The sequence below is a fragment of the Bombina bombina genome, chromosome 6, assembly GCF_027579735.1.
Source record: "Bombina bombina isolate aBomBom1 chromosome 6, aBomBom1.pri, whole genome shotgun sequence".
Lineage (NCBI taxonomy): Eukaryota > Metazoa > Chordata > Amphibia > Anura > Bombinatoridae > Bombina > Bombina bombina.
This window is the reverse complement of record NC_069504.1, coordinates 1091818037-1091836792: the sequence shown is the minus strand read 5'-3', so window position 1 is coordinate 1091836792 and position 18756 is coordinate 1091818037. Positions and strand designations below refer to the sequence as shown.

The following is an 18756-nucleotide window of genomic DNA, read 5'->3' as shown; positions in this document are numbered from 1 at the left end:
ATGCCTTTTCTCATAGGCTAACCAGTTGTGTTCAGCTAGCTCCCAGTAGTGCATTGCTACTCCTTCAACAAAGCATACCAAGAGAATGAAGCAATTTTGATAATAGAAGGACATTTGTTTATAACTGTATGTTGTATATCCGTGTTTCTCAACTCCAGTCCTCAGGACCCTTGTCAGGTCAGATATTCATATAATCATCTGAAGGGTGAGAGCAGGTTAGTAACCATGGTTACTGATCAGCTGATTATTTCACCTGTGCTCTAGTTAAGACATATTGAATATCTGGTCTGTTAAGGGTTTCTGAGGACTGGAGTTGAGAAACGCTGCTTTATATGAAGGACAAAATAAAAAAATTTGGGTTTCACATCTCTTAATAAATATTTGAGTAACGCCGTATTTAAAGGGACAGTCTAGTCAAAACTAAACTTTCATGATTCAGATATAGCATGCAATTTTAAACAACTTTCCAATTTACTTTTATCATCAAATTTGCTTTGTTCCCTTGGTGGTATTTTTGAAAAGTTAACCTAGCTAAGCTCAAACTGATTTCTAAACAGTTGAAAACCGCCTCCTAGCTCAGAGCATTTTGAAAGTTTTTCACAGTTAGACTGTGCTAGTTCACATGTGTCATATAGATAACATTGTGCTCACTCCCGTGAAGTTATTTTGGAGTCTTCACTGATTGACTACACTGCATGTCTGTCAAAGGCACTTAGATAAGGAGGCTGTCTGCAAAGGCTTAGATACAAGGTAATCACAGAGGTAAAAAGTATATTAATATAACTGTGTTGGTTATGCAAAAACAGGGGAATGGGTAATAAAGGGATTATCTATCTTTTTAAATAAGAACATTTTTGGTGTAGACTGTCCCTTTAATGTTAGAACTGATTCCTTTAATGATGTCATTCATAACGTAGGTTGCAGTGGCATTGGTGATGTCATCAATGTGGCAACAAAAACATATCCCAGAGATTAAGTTTGGAATTTCCTGACTTAATGAGAACTTACACACGTGTGTCTCTTTGTAAAGTTTTATGCAATTCTAGTCATACTTACGTTTCTGCTGATTTGCGATAATTCTTTGGACAATCAAAAGCTAGACAGCGGAAGAAACCTTGGATATTGAAGCAGGTCTCAGTGCCAGAGCAGTTGTGTGTTCCCGTAACACATTCATCAATATCTGCAAAAATATGTGAAATATTAGGCACATTATCAGTCAAAATATAGTCCGGATACATAATCCCTTAGGTAGAACGTACCAGTAGGAGACATTTCAGCATATTGGGGCATGTAACCTAAAATTTATTTCATGATTTAGTTTACTTGTATTATCACATTTGTTTCATTCTTTTGGTATCCTTTTTTTAAGGAGCATCAATGCACTACTGGGAGCTAGCTTAGCCAATGAAAAGAGGCATATATGTGCAGCCACCAATCAGCAGCTAGCGCCCACTTCCTGAGTTTACCTAGGCATGGTTTTCAACACAGGCTATGCAAAGAACAAAGCAAATTAGATAACAGAAGTAATTTAGAAAGGTGTTTAAAATTGTATACTCTAAGTCATGAATTATTTTTATTTTTTTATTTCATGTCCTTTTAATGAATTGGCTGCTTACCTTTCATTTGTTGGTGTGTGTCTTTTTATAAAATCCATCCTAGGTACAATGTATATGAGTCTACCCTATGTATAAAATAGCATGTTGATTGCCAAGGGAATGTGTACATTTATCTAATATTATAAATGTTCATTTCTAACTGTGTTTAACCCTTGCAAAAAAAATGAATGTTTAATTTTGCTCTTCTACAGTATCTGGATATTATATACAAAACCTATTGCTCTAATGTTGGAAAGTAAACAACAAGATTTTGACTAAGGATACCAAGAGAACAAAGCAAATTTGATACTAAAAGTAATGTAAAGTTAAAAAAAAACAACAACATTATGTTGCCTCCTCTTAGCAACAGCAGGACACAAAGCAACAACAGAAGGTATTAGGTATCTTTGCTTGATGCAGGTTTTAAAGGAAAGGGAAATGGTCTTTAAAAATATAGTTTCAGTATACAATTTGGCCCCTTTTCTTTTATACCTCATATCTTTCTATGTTCTTTGATACATCTACAAATACATTTTGACAGTAAGCTTAATGTGCGATCAGTTTCTTTTCAATATTTGTTATATATTAGCACCACTAGATGGAGCTCAAACCCTTCAACAACAGCTAATGCAACAGAGTCTATTGGTTTCCCTTTATAAAATAGTGTGACATTTAATTTAAAGGGACATTAAACACATTTAGATTGTAAAATATGTAGTAAAAAAATGTTTTTATAACCCTTTCTTGTTATTTTAAATTGTTTAAAGTTTATATAAACTAATGGCACCAGGTGTCCAGTATTTCAACCATTGGGGTTCAAAAACTTTACTCTGTGTGTATTACTGGCAATCAAAAGGTGGCCAAATCACTGCAGTGTGTCTGTGTTACTGTCAACCAAACCAAAATTGATATGTGTCATAACAACCCCCCAGGTGATACAATCATAGCTTATCTGTGAAAAAAATAGTTGGAGGTAAATGTGGATTCTAAGGTGTGTGTTTTTGGGGGGGGGGGGCACTATTTCACCGCCAAATGCGATCAAATAAAAAAAATTGTTCACTTTTTCACAAATTTTTTCACAAAGTTTAGGTTTCTCACTGAAATTATTTACAAACAACTTATGCAATTATGTGAAACTTTGGTAGAGAAAGGCTCTAACTCGACAGACTACATATATAGCACTCTTGGGGGTTAATATAGGGTATAGTTCTAAATAGTATGAAAGACTTTGTTCCTTTAGGCAAATTAGAGTTGCTGATGGTCTAGTGAGTTTGCGTGTTCAACGTTAAAACATAACTTTTATTGTGTCAAAATTAATATAAAATACTGGAAATAAATTTAAAAACACACTTAGATGCTAAAGACTCAGTGGTTAACCTGTTCTTTTTAAGTAGATTCTAGCCAGGTAGGTCATAGGTTATACTGGTAGCCTTCTTAAGTAAAATTGCATCAAGTTAATTTAACCTGATGCAGACTTATAACAAGAAGTCATGTAATAGTTGTGTGTATATCTATGTAATAGACAAAACAGGGTAAGATATTCTGTAGTCTTAAATAGTAATAATCTTAATAAGATATCACTTTGTTATACACAACAGTTACTGTATATTACAATTTGACCATTTGTCAATACAGCTCTAATTCTATTGTATCACCTCAATACTGTCTACTGGTGGGTGTTATACTTTGTATACTAACATGGGGTGATAAGAGTACCATAAATCCTATTAAGGAGATTAATACTGCTATAGTGAGCAATTTTTAACCTAATGTGTTCATTTTGAATGTCAGATTAGTAATCCACATAAAGAAAGCCCCTACTATCTTCATAGGATTATTGTAGGCTCATGTGTTTGGCGTGACACTTGTACTTTATGATTCACATATATTGGTTAAAAGTTATTAATATACAGTTATAACCCTTGAGTAGGGTGTGCTGAAATAGTTTTTAGATTTATTGTGGGTTCATGTATTTTTATATAGCTCATATGTACTATAAATTAATATTGCCCACTCGAATAAATCTACGTTCAGCCCATTAATTATAAGTTAGTGTGTTTGGCATACTGCTTATGTTACATCAGTACCCACTCTCTTGAAATGCTTGTTGTGGTATCAAGTATCTTACTATATGCTTTTGAACCCTTTTGGATAGCTCTGTCCGCTGAGATAAATCGAACTTTAGCACAATTTAATATACGCTTATATATTGGCACACTACTTGTATGTCATATACAGGAGCTCGACTCATGCATTGTTCAACATATTTGTTGTTGGTTCGTGTGTTTAGTGCAAGATTTGTTTGTTAGAGCAGTGCCCCTATGCATAAATAAAAATTCAGCGCATGTACAGGTTCAAGGCTATAGATATTCAGATAGAGCTGGTCAGTAAATATAGTATATTATGTTTACAGATATTAATGATACCACCAACTTGTTTGTAGACTTATAATTATAACGTAACCGTTATTATCAAATGAGTGAGAGAGGTAATCTTTAATTTGATATAGATGTACAATTTGTATACCGTGTTTTCAAGGCAGTGTTAATTCTCATAAGTAAAAATTCAGCATACCTATATCCTACACGCTATAACTACGCAGGTACAGCCCATCCGTTTTTGGTATGGAGTATTGCAATTTAAAATATTGATGATACCACACGTTAGTTGTAAGTTTATAGCTGTAGCATAGCGGTTATTGCCAATAAGTGACAGAGCTGTTTGCTGATTATATAGAGAGTTTTGAGTGCAGCTGACTCGAACACAAATGCTGTCTAATTTCAGCACACACATGCAATGCCGGTTTTACAAATTCAAATGTGGCTACTGCTGACCACACCGCTCGGTTTATAGCCGATGGAGTATATGCAATCTTACCCGGTAATCATTAAATTGTATGTCAGTATTGTATATTTAATATTTAATTCCCAGCTTGCAGGTTAAAGTTTATCTGTGTCGAGTAACTTCTACAACTCTGCCCCACACCCAGATATACTGATTTCGTATCACTTGCCCATCAGGTCTATTAAATGAATATCGAGCGTGTAAGAACAAATATAGTTAGATTTTAACAAGGATCCTTGTTAAAATCTAACTATATTTGTTCTTACACGCTCGATATTCATTTAATAGACCTGATGGGCAAGTTATACGAAATCAGTATATCTGGGTGTGGGGCAGAGTTGTAGAAGTTACTCGACACAGATAAACTTTAACCTGCAAACTGGGAATTAAATATTAAATATACAATACTGGCATACAATTTAATGATTACCGGGTAAGATTGCATCTACTCCATCGGCTATAAACCGAGCGGTGTGGTCAGCAGTAGCCCCATTTGAATTGGTAAAACCGGCATTGCATGTGTGTGCTGAAATTAGACAGCATTTGTGTTCGAGTCAGCTGCACTCAAAACTCTCTATATAATCAGCAAACAGCTCTGTCACTTATTGGCAATAACCGCTATGCTACAGCTATAAACTTGCAACTAACGTGTGGTATCATCAATATTTTAAATTGCAATACTCCATACCAAAAACGGATGGGCTGTACCTGAGTAGCTATAGCGTGTAGGATATAGGTATGCTGAATTTTTACTTATGAGAATTAACACTGCCTTGAAAACACGGTATACAAATTGTACATCTATATCAAATTAAAGATTACCTCTCTCACTCATTTGATAATAACGGTTACGTTATAATTATAAGTCTACAAACAAGTTGGTGGTATCATTAATATCTGTAAACATAATATACTATATTTACTGACCAGCTCTATCTGAATATCTATAGCCTTGAACCTGTACATGCGCTGAATTTTTATTTATGCATAGGGGCACTGCTCTAACAAACAAATCTTGCACTAAACACACGAACCAACAACAAATATGTTGAACAATGCATGAGTCGAGCTCCTGTATATGACATACAAGTAGTGTGCCAATATATAAGCGTATATTAAATGTGCTAAAGTTCGATTTATCTCAGCGGACAGAGCTATCCAAAAGGGTTCAAAAGCATATAGTAAGATACTTGATACCACAACAAGCATTTCAAGAGAGTGGGTACTGATGTAACATAAGCAGTATGCCAAACACACTAACTTATAATTAATGGGCTGAACGTAGATTTATTCGAGTGGGCAATATTAATTTATAGTACATATGAGCTATATAAAAATACATGAACCCACAATAAATCTAAAAACTATTTCAGCACACCCTACTCAAGGGTTATAACTGTATATTAATAACTTTTAACCAATATATGTGAATCATAAAGTACAAGTGTCACGTCAAACACATGAGCCTACAATAATCCTATGAAGATAGTAGGGGCTTTCTTTATGTGGATTACTAATCTGACATTCAAAATGAACACATTAGGTTAAAAATTGCTCACTATAGCAGTATTAATCTCCTTAATAGGATTTATGGTACTCTTATCACCCCATGTTAGTATACAAAGTATAACACCCACCAGTAGACAGTATTGAGGTGATACAATAGAATTAGAGCTGTATTGACAAATGGTCAAATTGTAATATACAGTAACTGTTGTGTATAACAAAGTGATATCTTATTAAGATTATTACTATTTAAGACTACAGAATATCTTACCCTGTTTTGTCTATTACATAGATATACACACAACTATTACATGACTTCTTGTTATAAGTCTGCATCAGGTTAAATTAACTTGATGCAATTTTACTTAAGAAGGCTACCAGTATAACCTATGACCTACCTGGCTAGAATCTACTTAAAAAGAACAGGTTAACCACTGAGTCTTTAGCATCTAAGTGTGTTTTTAAATTTATTTCCAGTATTTTATATTAATTTTGACACAATAAAAGTTATGTTTTAACGTTGAACACGCAAACTCACTAGACCATCAGCAACTCTAATTTGCCTAAAGGAACAAAGTCTTTCATACTATTTAGAACTATACCCTATATTAACCCCCAAGAGTGCTATATATGTAGTCTGTCGAGTTAGAGCCTTTCACTACCAAAGTTTCACATGTTGAAAACTACATAGCACCTTTAGTAGTCCACATATTTATAAGGGAATTATCCCCACATACATTAAGGACAATCAGGGGTTAAATTTGGGAATTAGAAATATTCAAGCCACATTAGGCTAGTAGTGCCGTTGATACCTCCTTTCTCTAGCAAAACTTATGCAATTATAGCATAAATGATTGTAAATGCTTCTCTGGGATCCCCTTTGTTCAGAAATAGCAGACATATATATATGGCTTTGCGGTTGCTTTTTGGTAATTAGAAGGCTGCTAAATGCCACTGCGCACAATACGTGTATTATGCTCAGCAGTGAAGGGGTTAATTAGGGAGCATGTAGGGAGCTTCTAGGGTTAATTTTAGCTTTAGTGTAGTGTAGTAGACAACCCCAAGTATTGATCTAGGCCCATTTTGGTATATTCCATGCCACCATTTCACCGCCAAATGCGATCAAATTAAAAAAAACGTTAATTTTTTCACAATTTTAGGTTTCTCACTGAAATTATTTACAAACAGCTTGTGCAATTATGGCACAAATGGTTGTAAATGCTTCTCTGGGATGCCCTTTGTTCAGAAATAGCAGACATATATGACTTTGGCGTTGCTTTTTGGTAATTAGAAAGTCGCTAAATGCTGCTGCGCATCACACGTGTATTATGGCTAGCAGTGAAGGGGTTAATTAGGTAGTTTGTAGGGAGCTTGCAGGGTTAATTTTAGCTTTAGTGTAGAGATCAGCCTCCCACTGGCACATCCCACCCCCTGATCCCTCCCAAATAGCTCCCTTCCCTCCCCCATCCCACAATTGTCCCCGCCATCTTAAGTACTGGCAGAAAGTCTGCCAGTACTAAAATAAAAGTTTTTGGGGTTTTTTTTAAAAGAAAAAAAAAAGCATATTTACATATGCTGTGTTTAGGATCCCCCCTTAACCCCCAACCTCCCTGATCCCCCCCAAAACAGCTCTCTAAGCCTCCCCCTCAGCCTAATTGGGGGCCATCTTGGGTACTGGCAGCTGTCTGCCAGTACCCAGTTTGAACAATCAAATGTTTATTTTTTTATTTTTTTTTATTTTTTCTGTAGTGTAGCTCCCCCCCCCCACGCACCAACCCCCACCACCTAAATTACACCTAATGGGTTGTTTTTTTACATTAAATGTCCCACTTTTATTTAGCTTTGGGACACATTTTTTCTGTAGTGTAGCGGCTCCCACCCGCTCCCTCCCCGTGCACGCGCCCGCCCCCTCGTGCACGTGCGCGCGCCCGCGCGCTCCCCCGGTCTTCCCCGCCCACGATCCCGCCCCCCTCCACATGACCAGGGCCATCGATGGCCGCCACCCACCTCCCATACCGGCTCCCACCCACCAACGATACCGGCCATCGATGTCCGGTGCAGAGAGGGCCACAGAGTGGCTCTCTCTGCATCGGATGGCCGTAAAAGGTTATTGCAGGATGCCTCCATATCGAGGCATCACTGCAATAACCGGAAAGCAGCTGGAAGCGAGCAGGATCGCTTCCAGCTGCTTTCCACACCGAGGACGTGCAGGGTACGTTCTCAGGCATTAACTGCCTTTTTTCTGAGGACGTACCCTGCACGTCCTCGGTCATTAAGGGGTTAACAAACAATGTCTGTGTGTAATGCAGCAATGCAGATACTTTAAAGGGCCAATAAATACAATACAATTGAATAATACAATAGCACTTACTTTGAATTTGAAATGAGTAGTAGAATAATATCTGGCAAATTTGAAAGTTAATCCAATTTTCCCTCCGCTTGTATCATGTAACAGTCATCAGCCGAACACAAAATGCATATACATACTGTGCACTTTTGCACTTGCTCAGTAGGAGCAGGAGCCTCAGAAAGTGTGCATATAAAAAAATGTGCACGTTTTGATAAGTATATTGGAAAGTTGTTGTTTTGTTATGTTTTTAAATTGCATGTTTACCTGAATTATGAAACTTTTTTACTTTAGTGGCCTTTTAGCATTGTACATATAGCCATTGTGTACACACATCTGTCCCTAATTGTCCTCAGCAGAATATATTGGATAAAGAGAAAACCTAGGTTTCAACATGGTGGCACCCATTACTGCTTAGAAACTGAAATACTTTATAGAAACTAAAACTTTAAGCTTATTTCTTCAGTTAATATAATATACAGCTAATATAATTAAAATAAATACATCAATATATTTTTCTCAGGCTAGTCTTTGCTTTGAATAAATCCTTACATTTAGCATTCATTTACCATATAATGTCCCTTTTATTTACGTGCAATAAAAATATTTACAATATATTTTAATTATTTATTTTGTTCTCCTTAACTGTAATTTAACTCTGAAAATTGTTGTTTTTCTCAATAGTACTGTGCATCCCCATGTTGGAACCTAGGTTTTCTCCTTATCTGTATCTTTTTGCTGAGTACAATTAGGGTCCGGTATAAAACAGGAAATGAAACAGAGTACGTATGAAAGGCTGTGTGGAAAGCTGAAAACCTGTTAAATAAACCCTTTAGCAATCCTATATTCCCCACAGCCTTGTTTGGACACTCTCTTTTATTGCCTGATTTATAAATGTCCATAATTGTACTCAGCAAAAGAGATAGATAAGGGGAAAGTTCCAACATGGCTGCACCCATTAGTTTATAGAAACTAAACCTTTACATTTATATCTGAAATATTTACACAACTAATGCAATTAAAAAATAATAATTTACATAAGACTCAGGTTAATTATTGCTTTGAACACATCATTCTATCAAGCATTAAAAGGACAGTCTACACTTTAGTCATCTTAAAGTCCTACCTTAGATTAAGCTGCAAATTGTCTCCTGCACCTTTTCTATAATATGCAACAGGAATAGTAAAAAAGTTATTTTAAAATGAAAATTGTTTCTGGCCACTTTGAAATGGCTGCCAAGCTCCGCCCACTGATGACATCACGATCTGGGCTACATCTAGTCACTCTGCTGAATAGCATTGACAGCCTGTTGAGCGAGTCTTTTGTAACTATTGAAGCACTTAATGCAGCTCAGGTTGTGATGTCATCAGTGGGTGGAGCAGCCATTTCAAAGGGGCCAGAAACAATATTTATTTTAAAATAACTTTTTTACCATTCCTGCTGCATGATATAGAAAAGGTCCAGGAGGCTATTTGCAGCCTAATCTAAATTAAGACTTAAAGATGACTAAGGTGTATAGACTGTCCCTTTAAACTACTGTTTAACATCCCTTCCTACAATTTACCAATGCATCAGGCCAACGTCCATTTAATTCATACTGAACACATTGCTATGTGATTTCAATTTATAGAGAGTTGTTAGCATTGCAGGGAGCAACAGTTCCCTTGGTAGATGCTGCAATATAGAAATTCAGCACATTGTCTTTTCTATGGCAACTCTTCAAGATCCTAACTTGCAGACCCAGTGAATTGCAATGCATCTGGGTCACTGAGCAGACTAAAATGTACTTAAATATCCATAACACAGATACAGTCATTGGTTCTGAATTGATCACAAACACAGGACCCATTTTACCAATAAAGAATCCTTTACCTTGACAGTTACGTCCGTTGGGTGCAAGTGTGTATCCAGTTGCTGGGCAGGAACAACGGAAGCTTCCAGGAACGTTGTTGCAACGATATGAACAGATGTGACCTCCAGTGGGCAGCGCACATTCATCAATATCTGCCAATGAGTCCGAAAACGGCGAGAATTATATATATGTAAATAGCCTAGATAGTCTATATACATGTACATTTATGTTAATAATAAAATATACTAATACATTATTGTTATATAATATACATTCTCGAATAATAAATATAAAGACTAGACATGGGTACACGGCTGAAAAATAAGTTTCATCCAAAAAATTTGTTTTGGATTTTTAAAATCATTTGGTTCGGCTGAACCATTCAATGAAGGCATTCAATTCGGACGAACATTGGATTCTGATTAATTACCGTTATTTCCAATGGGAACAGCTAATATAGACAAATAATATTAACACAAATCTTACATTATAGGATTCAAACAATTAAAAGAACCAATGTTTCAATGTTAAAAGAACATACAACTCCTGTGTGACTAAACTCCTGCATTTAGTGCCTGACCGGCTGTCCCTAACATCAGTCACTAGTAATATTATGGCAATATTAGACAGGGACCACGGACAAATGAATGGTAAGACCCCCTGTACATCATTATAATAAAGGAGCTTATTAACTAAACAATATACCTCCTTCCCCCATTCCTGCACCTTTTTATAGCGCCTAACAGCATGAACGAATGAACAAATCGATTTTGTCTCGCAATCATTTGTATTTCATCCGTTTCAACCAATATTATATTCAGTTGTTCATATATCAAATGACTCGACGAATCAGCATCTCTAATAAAGACTAACATTTCCTGAGAAATGGGACCAAATCCCATTCCATTTGTAAATTTAAACTAAAAAAAATATATTAGGCATATGGAAGAGCAGTATATAGACAGAATATTTTAAGTATGAAAAAGCTGTTTATCTTGATACTGAAGATAACATGAAGTGTGTGTTTTGTGCACAGTTTGTCCATGGCATTGAAGCTCATTGGCTAATAGGGAAAACCTCCTCAGATCCATTGATGGACAGCCGTACACCCCAAGAATACAGAAAAAAATGTGTTTACTTTTTAAAAAAAGGTAGTTAAATTTAAAATGCCATTTTTTAGATGGAACGAAGAAAAAAAATTGCATTTCTTTAAAAAGGTCAACAAACTTCAATACAAATGCATTTTAAAGAGCAAACTGAAACATATAAGAGATTGTTTTATATACATGAAAAGGTTAAATCTGTTTATTTTAATTTTGAAACCCTGGTAGAGTGCAGTTGGACTAGAGTGGAGTGTGTTGCAGCTCTGTACAATTGTACAATACCTTCACATGTAATGCCATCCAAGTCACTCAGCTGGTACCCACGTCGACAGTAGCACTGATATGAACCATAGACATTGGCACATTCCTGGCTACAAGGATTACCGGCACATTCATCCACATCTGAGTAGATAGAGAACAGTTTCAGCACAAAAACTCACAATGCTACACTCATACATAAAACAAATGGGAGTTTTTTATAAATTCGCCTTTGGGTTTTACCATATGCATGTATATTAAATAACATGATATACTATAAAATGTATAAAAATAGTGCTTGTAAGTGAATCCTATGTGAATAGACAAAGGGTACATAACTATACATGAGTACTCTGCATGTAAACATAACTTTAAAACTTAATGTGATTCTTAACTTATATAAAATGTACAAGAATAAACTGCTATATATTGCTAGGACAGGTGTCTGATCTGGCTGTGCTATATTGTGATGATGGTATTTGCAATGTTTATTTTATTTTAGGAAAGTTATAAAAGAATCGGAGCAGCTCAAATAGTTAAAAAAATTAAGCTGGCTTAGGGATATAGAGAAGTTGACTCTTTTTATATGCATTCCCTCAGTGGTAACATTCATCAGTACACAGACATATATATAATATTGATAACCCTTTAAAGGGACATAACAATTAACCTTTTATGATTCATATACAACATACAATTAAAAAAAAAACAATTTTTTCAAATATACATTTTACTTTTTCAAAGAGAAAGAAGTAACTTTGAAACTATAAATAAATTGGAAGGGTTGTTTTTTTTTTTTTAAGTTGTACATTGCAAAAGTAGTTTAAAGGATTACTTTCCTTTTTTTTTTAAGTCTAAAACGGAACATAGATTTTGCATATAAAATATGATATAAATGTAAAGTACCTTCTTATTGTTTGTAACGAAGCTCCCTTTTGCCGTAAAAGTATATTTTATTTTATGGCCATGACATCACGTCATCCAGCCCACAAATGTGGGCCATCTAAGGGCTAACAAACTCGCCAATCATATCTCTTGATTTTGCATATTAGTTACATATATTATTGGCATTCAACGCATGCGCAATAACATTTCCTTTCTCTCGCATGCGCGCATTGGGGCACTCAAGCCAAGATGATAGCTGACAGGACGATGACATTAACTGCGCAGCGAAGTCTATGATGTTGCGCTAACTCGCGCATGCGCAATGCGTCTCAGAGTCGCCATGTTCCAACTGCAGTTGTCAGCCCGGATTGGGAATCCGTAACGGCAGACAACTAAGTGGGTTTGGAAAAATTAATTATTTCAAAATGATATATTGTTTAAACGGTGCATATTTAATATAGCATCCCAATTACAAAAATGTTTATTTACATGTATACTTGTGTGACATACCCATTACAAATCTGACTACAGTGTCCCTTTAAAAATTGTGATTTTCATGTTTCTTTAAGATTAGTTTTTCATGTGAGATTTATTCTGCCTCACTCATATTCTGCTGAAAATATCTCACATTTCAGGTTTTTCCTAAATGTCAGGCAGATAGATAGATAGATAGACGCACAGTCAGAGAGATAGACAGATAGATAGACGCACAGTCAGATAGATAGATAGATAGATAGACGCACAGTCAGAGAGATAGACAGATAGATAGACGCACAGTCAGATAGATAGATAGATAGATAGATAGATAGATAGACGCACAGTCAGAGAGATAGACAGATAGATAGACGCACAGTCAGATAGATAGATAGATAGATAGATAGACAGATAGATAGATAGACGCACAGTCAAAGAGATAGACAGATAGATAGACGCACAGTCAGATAGATAGATAGATAGATAGATAGATAGACGCACAGTCAGAGAGATACAGATATTTAGAATTATTTTTACTAGAACAAAATATGTTTGCTCTTCTCTCAGAAGATGTTTAGAAACAAGTAAAAACAAATATTCCTTATATGCTATTGGAAATTCCGTTTCATATAGAGTTTGTTTCAGGAATGAACCACGGCACCTTCACAAGAGCGGCCGTCCAATGACAACTTGAACCCTGTTGTGCAGCTGCAGAAATAGGATCCAGCGGTGTTTTCGCACTTGTGCGCACAGACACGTCCAGCGTATGTTCTACACTCATTAATATCTATGGTAAAAGCAAATAAATGTGTCGGTGAGATGGTGAGGCAAGTTGGTGCAGATAAAGCAATACAGATTACAGGGAAAATAATACCTGAACTATGTAACTTCAAATGAATTATATTCTAACAGTTTAAAATTATATAAATGCAATATGTTATGATCTTTCATATATTTTCCAACTGTATAAAATTATAAAACTAAAATAGTGTACAGTGAACAAACTAATATAAAAATACAAATAACAGTTATATATTATCGATCATTCATAAATACTTCTTTTGCATTAGTCTTTAGATTTATTCTTAAATAAACTGCTAATGTATAATTAACAGGAACTCAACTTTGGATCTAAAAATGGCTGATTTGCTAATGTATTGATATATACATAACTTTTTTACTATAAAGACTTATCTTAAATCTTGAGTACATTGTTTGGTAACTATATCTTGCCACTTTCAATAGCAATAAGTATTGGTTTTAAAATAATGCAATATTTGTATATGTATACTTAAAGGGACAGTATACTGTAAAATTGTTTTCCCCTTAAAGGGACAGTCTAGTCAAAATTAAACTTTCATGATTGAAATGTATTTTTAATGACTTGTTATAGCAGCTGCAGAGTATAAAATGTATGAGAAAGTGCATTTTCAGGTTTATTTGTGTATATGAATGAGCTGTTTTTGTGCTTTTAAATCACAACCTATTAAAATGGGTTGAGCTTGAAGATAAAATCAGATCTCATTATGTTATCACTTTGTGTACACACACTTGCTTCCTTATATTATGTGTCTGATAACCAAAGCTCAATTAGAGAAAACAATGGAAAATTATCATTTTATTACTTAACTATCCTGCACCCCACTGGGAGTGTAATTTATTCTGCTGGCTGTATTTACATTGCCTGCCAGCATAGAAACTTTCAGGATAGGTTGGGATACCACAGGCTAAATCAGCTATTTCAAATGCCAAAATTAGGGTAAAGGAGCTACCTGCAAACAATTTAATACACAGCAGGTAAAATGGATCATTGGGGACAAATTGAAGGGGAGAAATGTTTTGGGTAAACTGTCCTTTTAGTAAAAGAGAATACAATAGTGATTTTGATGTTCAACAGATTGATTGAAATCTGAGTGTTTGCTTGATCTGACTCATTATATTTTTTTTATCAACTTTTATTAAACTCACAATCCCATTTTAGATTAAAGGGACACTGAACCAAAACATTTTCTTTTGTGATTCAGATAGAGCATGCAAGTTTAAGCCACTTACTAATTTACTTCTATTATCAAATGTTCTTCATTCTCTTGATACTTTTATTTGAAAAGCAAGAATATAAGTTTAGATGCCGGCACATTTTTTATGAACAACCTGGTTTGTTCTTCCTGATTGGTGAATAAATTCATCCACCAATAAACAAGTGCTGCCCAGGGTTCTATACTTTCTTTTTCAAATAAAGATAGCAAGAGAACAAAGACACATTAATATGATAATAGGAGTAAATTAGAAAGTTGCTTAAAATTGCATGCTCTATCTGAATCACGAAAGAAAAAATTTGGGTTCAGTATCCCTTTAAATGAGGAAACAATATGTGTATTAGATGAAATGAGGAAACAATATGTATATTAGATTAAATGAGGAAACAATATATATATATATATAATAACAAATATCAGAGGGAACGCAATTGCTGTAAAAGAGCTTTTATATGAAAAACCGACAGTAAAACTTCTAGTTCTGTCAGTATTGTAATTGTAATGGTGCAGACCCTTTCAAATTATTTATCATGGTTAAGAAAGAGAAGAGAGAAATCTAGGAATGTAATCCTAGTTAAGAAAAGACAGGGATTTCAGCACTCTTTTTAGAAAATAAAGCTCTTAAGACCAAAATATGTTTTTAAACAGTGAATTCTTTAATCCAATTGTGAACAGAGAAATCTTCCAGCTATATGTACACCACTCCCCCGGTGGAAAGGACTCAACACTTATAGTATTCATTAAAGGGAGTTTGAAAAGAAAACAAAATTTACTTCTAAATATACTAGAGTTAATAATAATGATGGTACCTGCGGTGCAATATACAGAAGTGTAACAACGGCATTCTGAGGATCGGAGAAACGACTAGGACCAGGGCCGGATTTCCCATTAGGCACAGTAGGCATGTGCCTACAGGCGCCTTGCAGTGAGGGGCGCCTGCCTGTCAGTAATAAAAAAAAAAATTTTTTTTTTTTTTTATGAGGGCATTTATTTTAGTAAGAATTATGCTGCCAGGTGCCTACAAAGTCGAGTGTTTCATTGGGAATATGTTACAGCAGTGGAGGGAGCCATGAAGGAGAGAGGGGCAAAGATTAAAACTAAACTCCTCCCATTTTCGCCAGGCATGTTTAGTTTCACTTTTATTTTATGTACTTCTGTTGCCTCACACAGCCAAGCTCCATGCTGATGTGGTGCAGAAACTTTTTGTTGAGGAATGAAAGCTTCAGAACAGGTTAGGACTGTACAAGGCTTCTAATGCTGCCTAGAATGAAAACATAACAAGCAGAGCACTTTAACCACTTGGCTACCAGAGAGGGTTGCAGTGTATTCACTTGTTATGTGCTGTATTCCTTTTTTATAGCCAGGAGTTTAAATTCTGCTTCAGGATGAATGTTTTTGTTCTATAAAGGCCTTGGAGGTGTGGAGGTTATGTGGGACTAGCTGCTCTGCTCTTTATTACAAGCTGCCAATTGTGATTTACAGCCTTTAGGGCACTTTGACAACAAAGTTTGTAGACTGTAAGGCTGTAAAATGTGTATGTGTGTAAACAACTCACATGGCATATTTGTTTGTATGTATGTATATGTGTATATATATATATATATATATATATATATACACATACACACACATCACACACACACACACATATATATATATATATATACACATACACACATATATATATATATATACACATACACACACATCACATTAAAAATTGTTAATCTGTTCTTTTATCAAGTAAGTGTGGTAAATTGAATTTCTAAGTTCTAATTTTAAACACATTTGTTGACCCCTGGATTACATATAATCTACAACATTCCATGTTTTCCATTGAGAGCAACATCATATTATATTTATATTTCAGAACAAAATAAATGTAACAGCTGTGTGTATTTGTACCAACAATATCAGTTTACAAGATTTTTTTCATGTAGTGGAAAAAAATACCTACATTTTATATTTTCTTCCACTGGCTGCACAGGTTGTTGATGGTGATGAGCTTGCATGCTGCTAGTTTTAATATTGCTATTGTTTACACAAAACTGTGTTTAACTCCAACAAAATGTTAAGCACATAGTCAAAGTCATCTCCAGAAAAGCAATACACTAATGGCTTGTCAATAAACATGTCCTATGAGCCCATCTGGGTCTGCACAGATGTGTATTGCTGTCTCAGAACTGACATTGACTATGTGTTTAACTCTTTTGTAAGAGGCTAACACACTTCTGTGCAAGCACTAGTGCAATTATAAAATGCCCAGCAAACTGTCACATTTTATGTCCCTTTAAATAGGGTTTTCTTTAGAATATTTTGCATTAAAAGTTTAACATGATTTGTTTTTGTTATACATAATAGAAATTGTATGGCCATTTGAGTCAAGTGAATATTGATTTTTGGTGTAGCTTCCATTACAACAAATATTGCAATTGGTGTATGTATTTGTGTATCTCCATAAAAGGGAAAATGTAATTTTACATCTAATATTTATTTTTAGTTGTCCTAAATAATAATAAAAAAAGTCCTAATTTTTTCCACTTTTTTTCTGGGGGGGTGGGGGGGCGCTTCAGGTTTTTGTGCCTACAGCCACCTGAGATGTAAATCCGGCCCTGACTAGGACACACTATGCCACAGTGATACGTCTGAATGAATAAGCAAGGTCGTATGTGTCACAGCAAGGTTCACTAATATGAAGTGTACTACGGTCGGAAAAAAAATATGGTTACCTGTGAAAACTGCATTGTCTGATTGCTGTGTGAGGAATATATTTACTAAGAAATCTAAGGGTACTGTTACAATAGCTGCCAAGAATAGCAACATTGTTTTACATACGCTAAGCTGAACTTCTAACTAACAGCATTTGAACTGCTTTCTCTTCTGCTTGCTACAATGTTTCCTTGCATGCAGCTTTACATGTCAGCATTTCCACGATCACAGCACTATTAAGAAGATATCACGCATTGTGCTTTATGCTACAACTCTACACTTCTGCTTATTCCTTTCTACAGCAATGCTTTGCATGACGAACTAACAAAATACCGAAAAGCATAATAAGGGCACATACTGTCTGTATTTATTGCAAAAAGTCGCTTAAAAGTGTTTTGTTGAGTGTAAATAAAGCCTAACTTAGAGATCACTTAGATCCTGGTAGATATTACCACTTTTTGTACTGCCCGGTACTATACTCTCCTTAATTGGAGTACTGTGAGCAGCTGGGTGTAGTGAGTCTCGATTTTAAGGCTTTACATTTCATGTCTGTATACCACTATACGCTATACATTGCATACCATATTGTAATTGCGATAATAAGCTGTGACCTGCTTCTGTTCCTGATACCCTTAGTTAACCTCTTAGATCCCATTCTTTTATACCTGCCCAGGTTATACCTCTTTAAAAAGGGGTTCTGTGAGCAGCAGGGTGTAGAGGTTATATATAGGTGTCAATCTACAAATTCATGTAGTGTTTGGCTGTTTATCCATGTACTAAATGTGCACCCCTGACCGGTCAGGTTTATATTATTAACTCTAGTATATTTAGAAGTAAATTTTGTTTTCTTTTCAAACTCCCTTTAATGAATACTATAAGTGTTGAGTCCTTTCCACCGGGGGAGTGGTGTACATATAGCTGGAAGATTTCTCTGTTCACAATTGGATTAAAGAATTCACTGTTTAAAAACATATTTTGGTCTTAAGAGCTTTATTTTCTAAAAAGAGTGCTGAAATCCCTGTCTTTTCTTAACTAGGATTACATTCCTAGATTTCTCTCTTCTCTTTCTTAACCATGATATATATATATATATATATATATATATATTAAATGAAATGAGGCAACAATTTGTATATTAGATGAAAT

At 35.1% G+C, this 18756-nt stretch overlaps 1 protein-coding gene across 2 annotated transcripts in view; it reads right to left on the bottom strand.

The window, feature by feature from the left end:
- The window catches only part of FBLN1 (fibulin 1), a 281252-nt gene that overhangs the window by 134285 nt on the left and 128211 nt on the right, over window positions 1-18756 (bottom strand). For both annotated transcript variants that reach the window (XM_053719006.1, XM_053719007.1), the window contains exons 11-14: window positions 13527-13652; window positions 11531-11650; window positions 10166-10297; window positions 1057-1180 (exon numbers count right to left, since the gene is read on the bottom strand). In XM_053719006.1, coding sequence (XP_053574981.1) covers window positions 1057-1180; window positions 10166-10297; window positions 11531-11650; window positions 13527-13652 — 502 coding nt within the window. The remainder of the gene's footprint in view (window positions 1-1056; window positions 1181-10165; window positions 10298-11530; window positions 11651-13526; window positions 13653-18756) is intronic.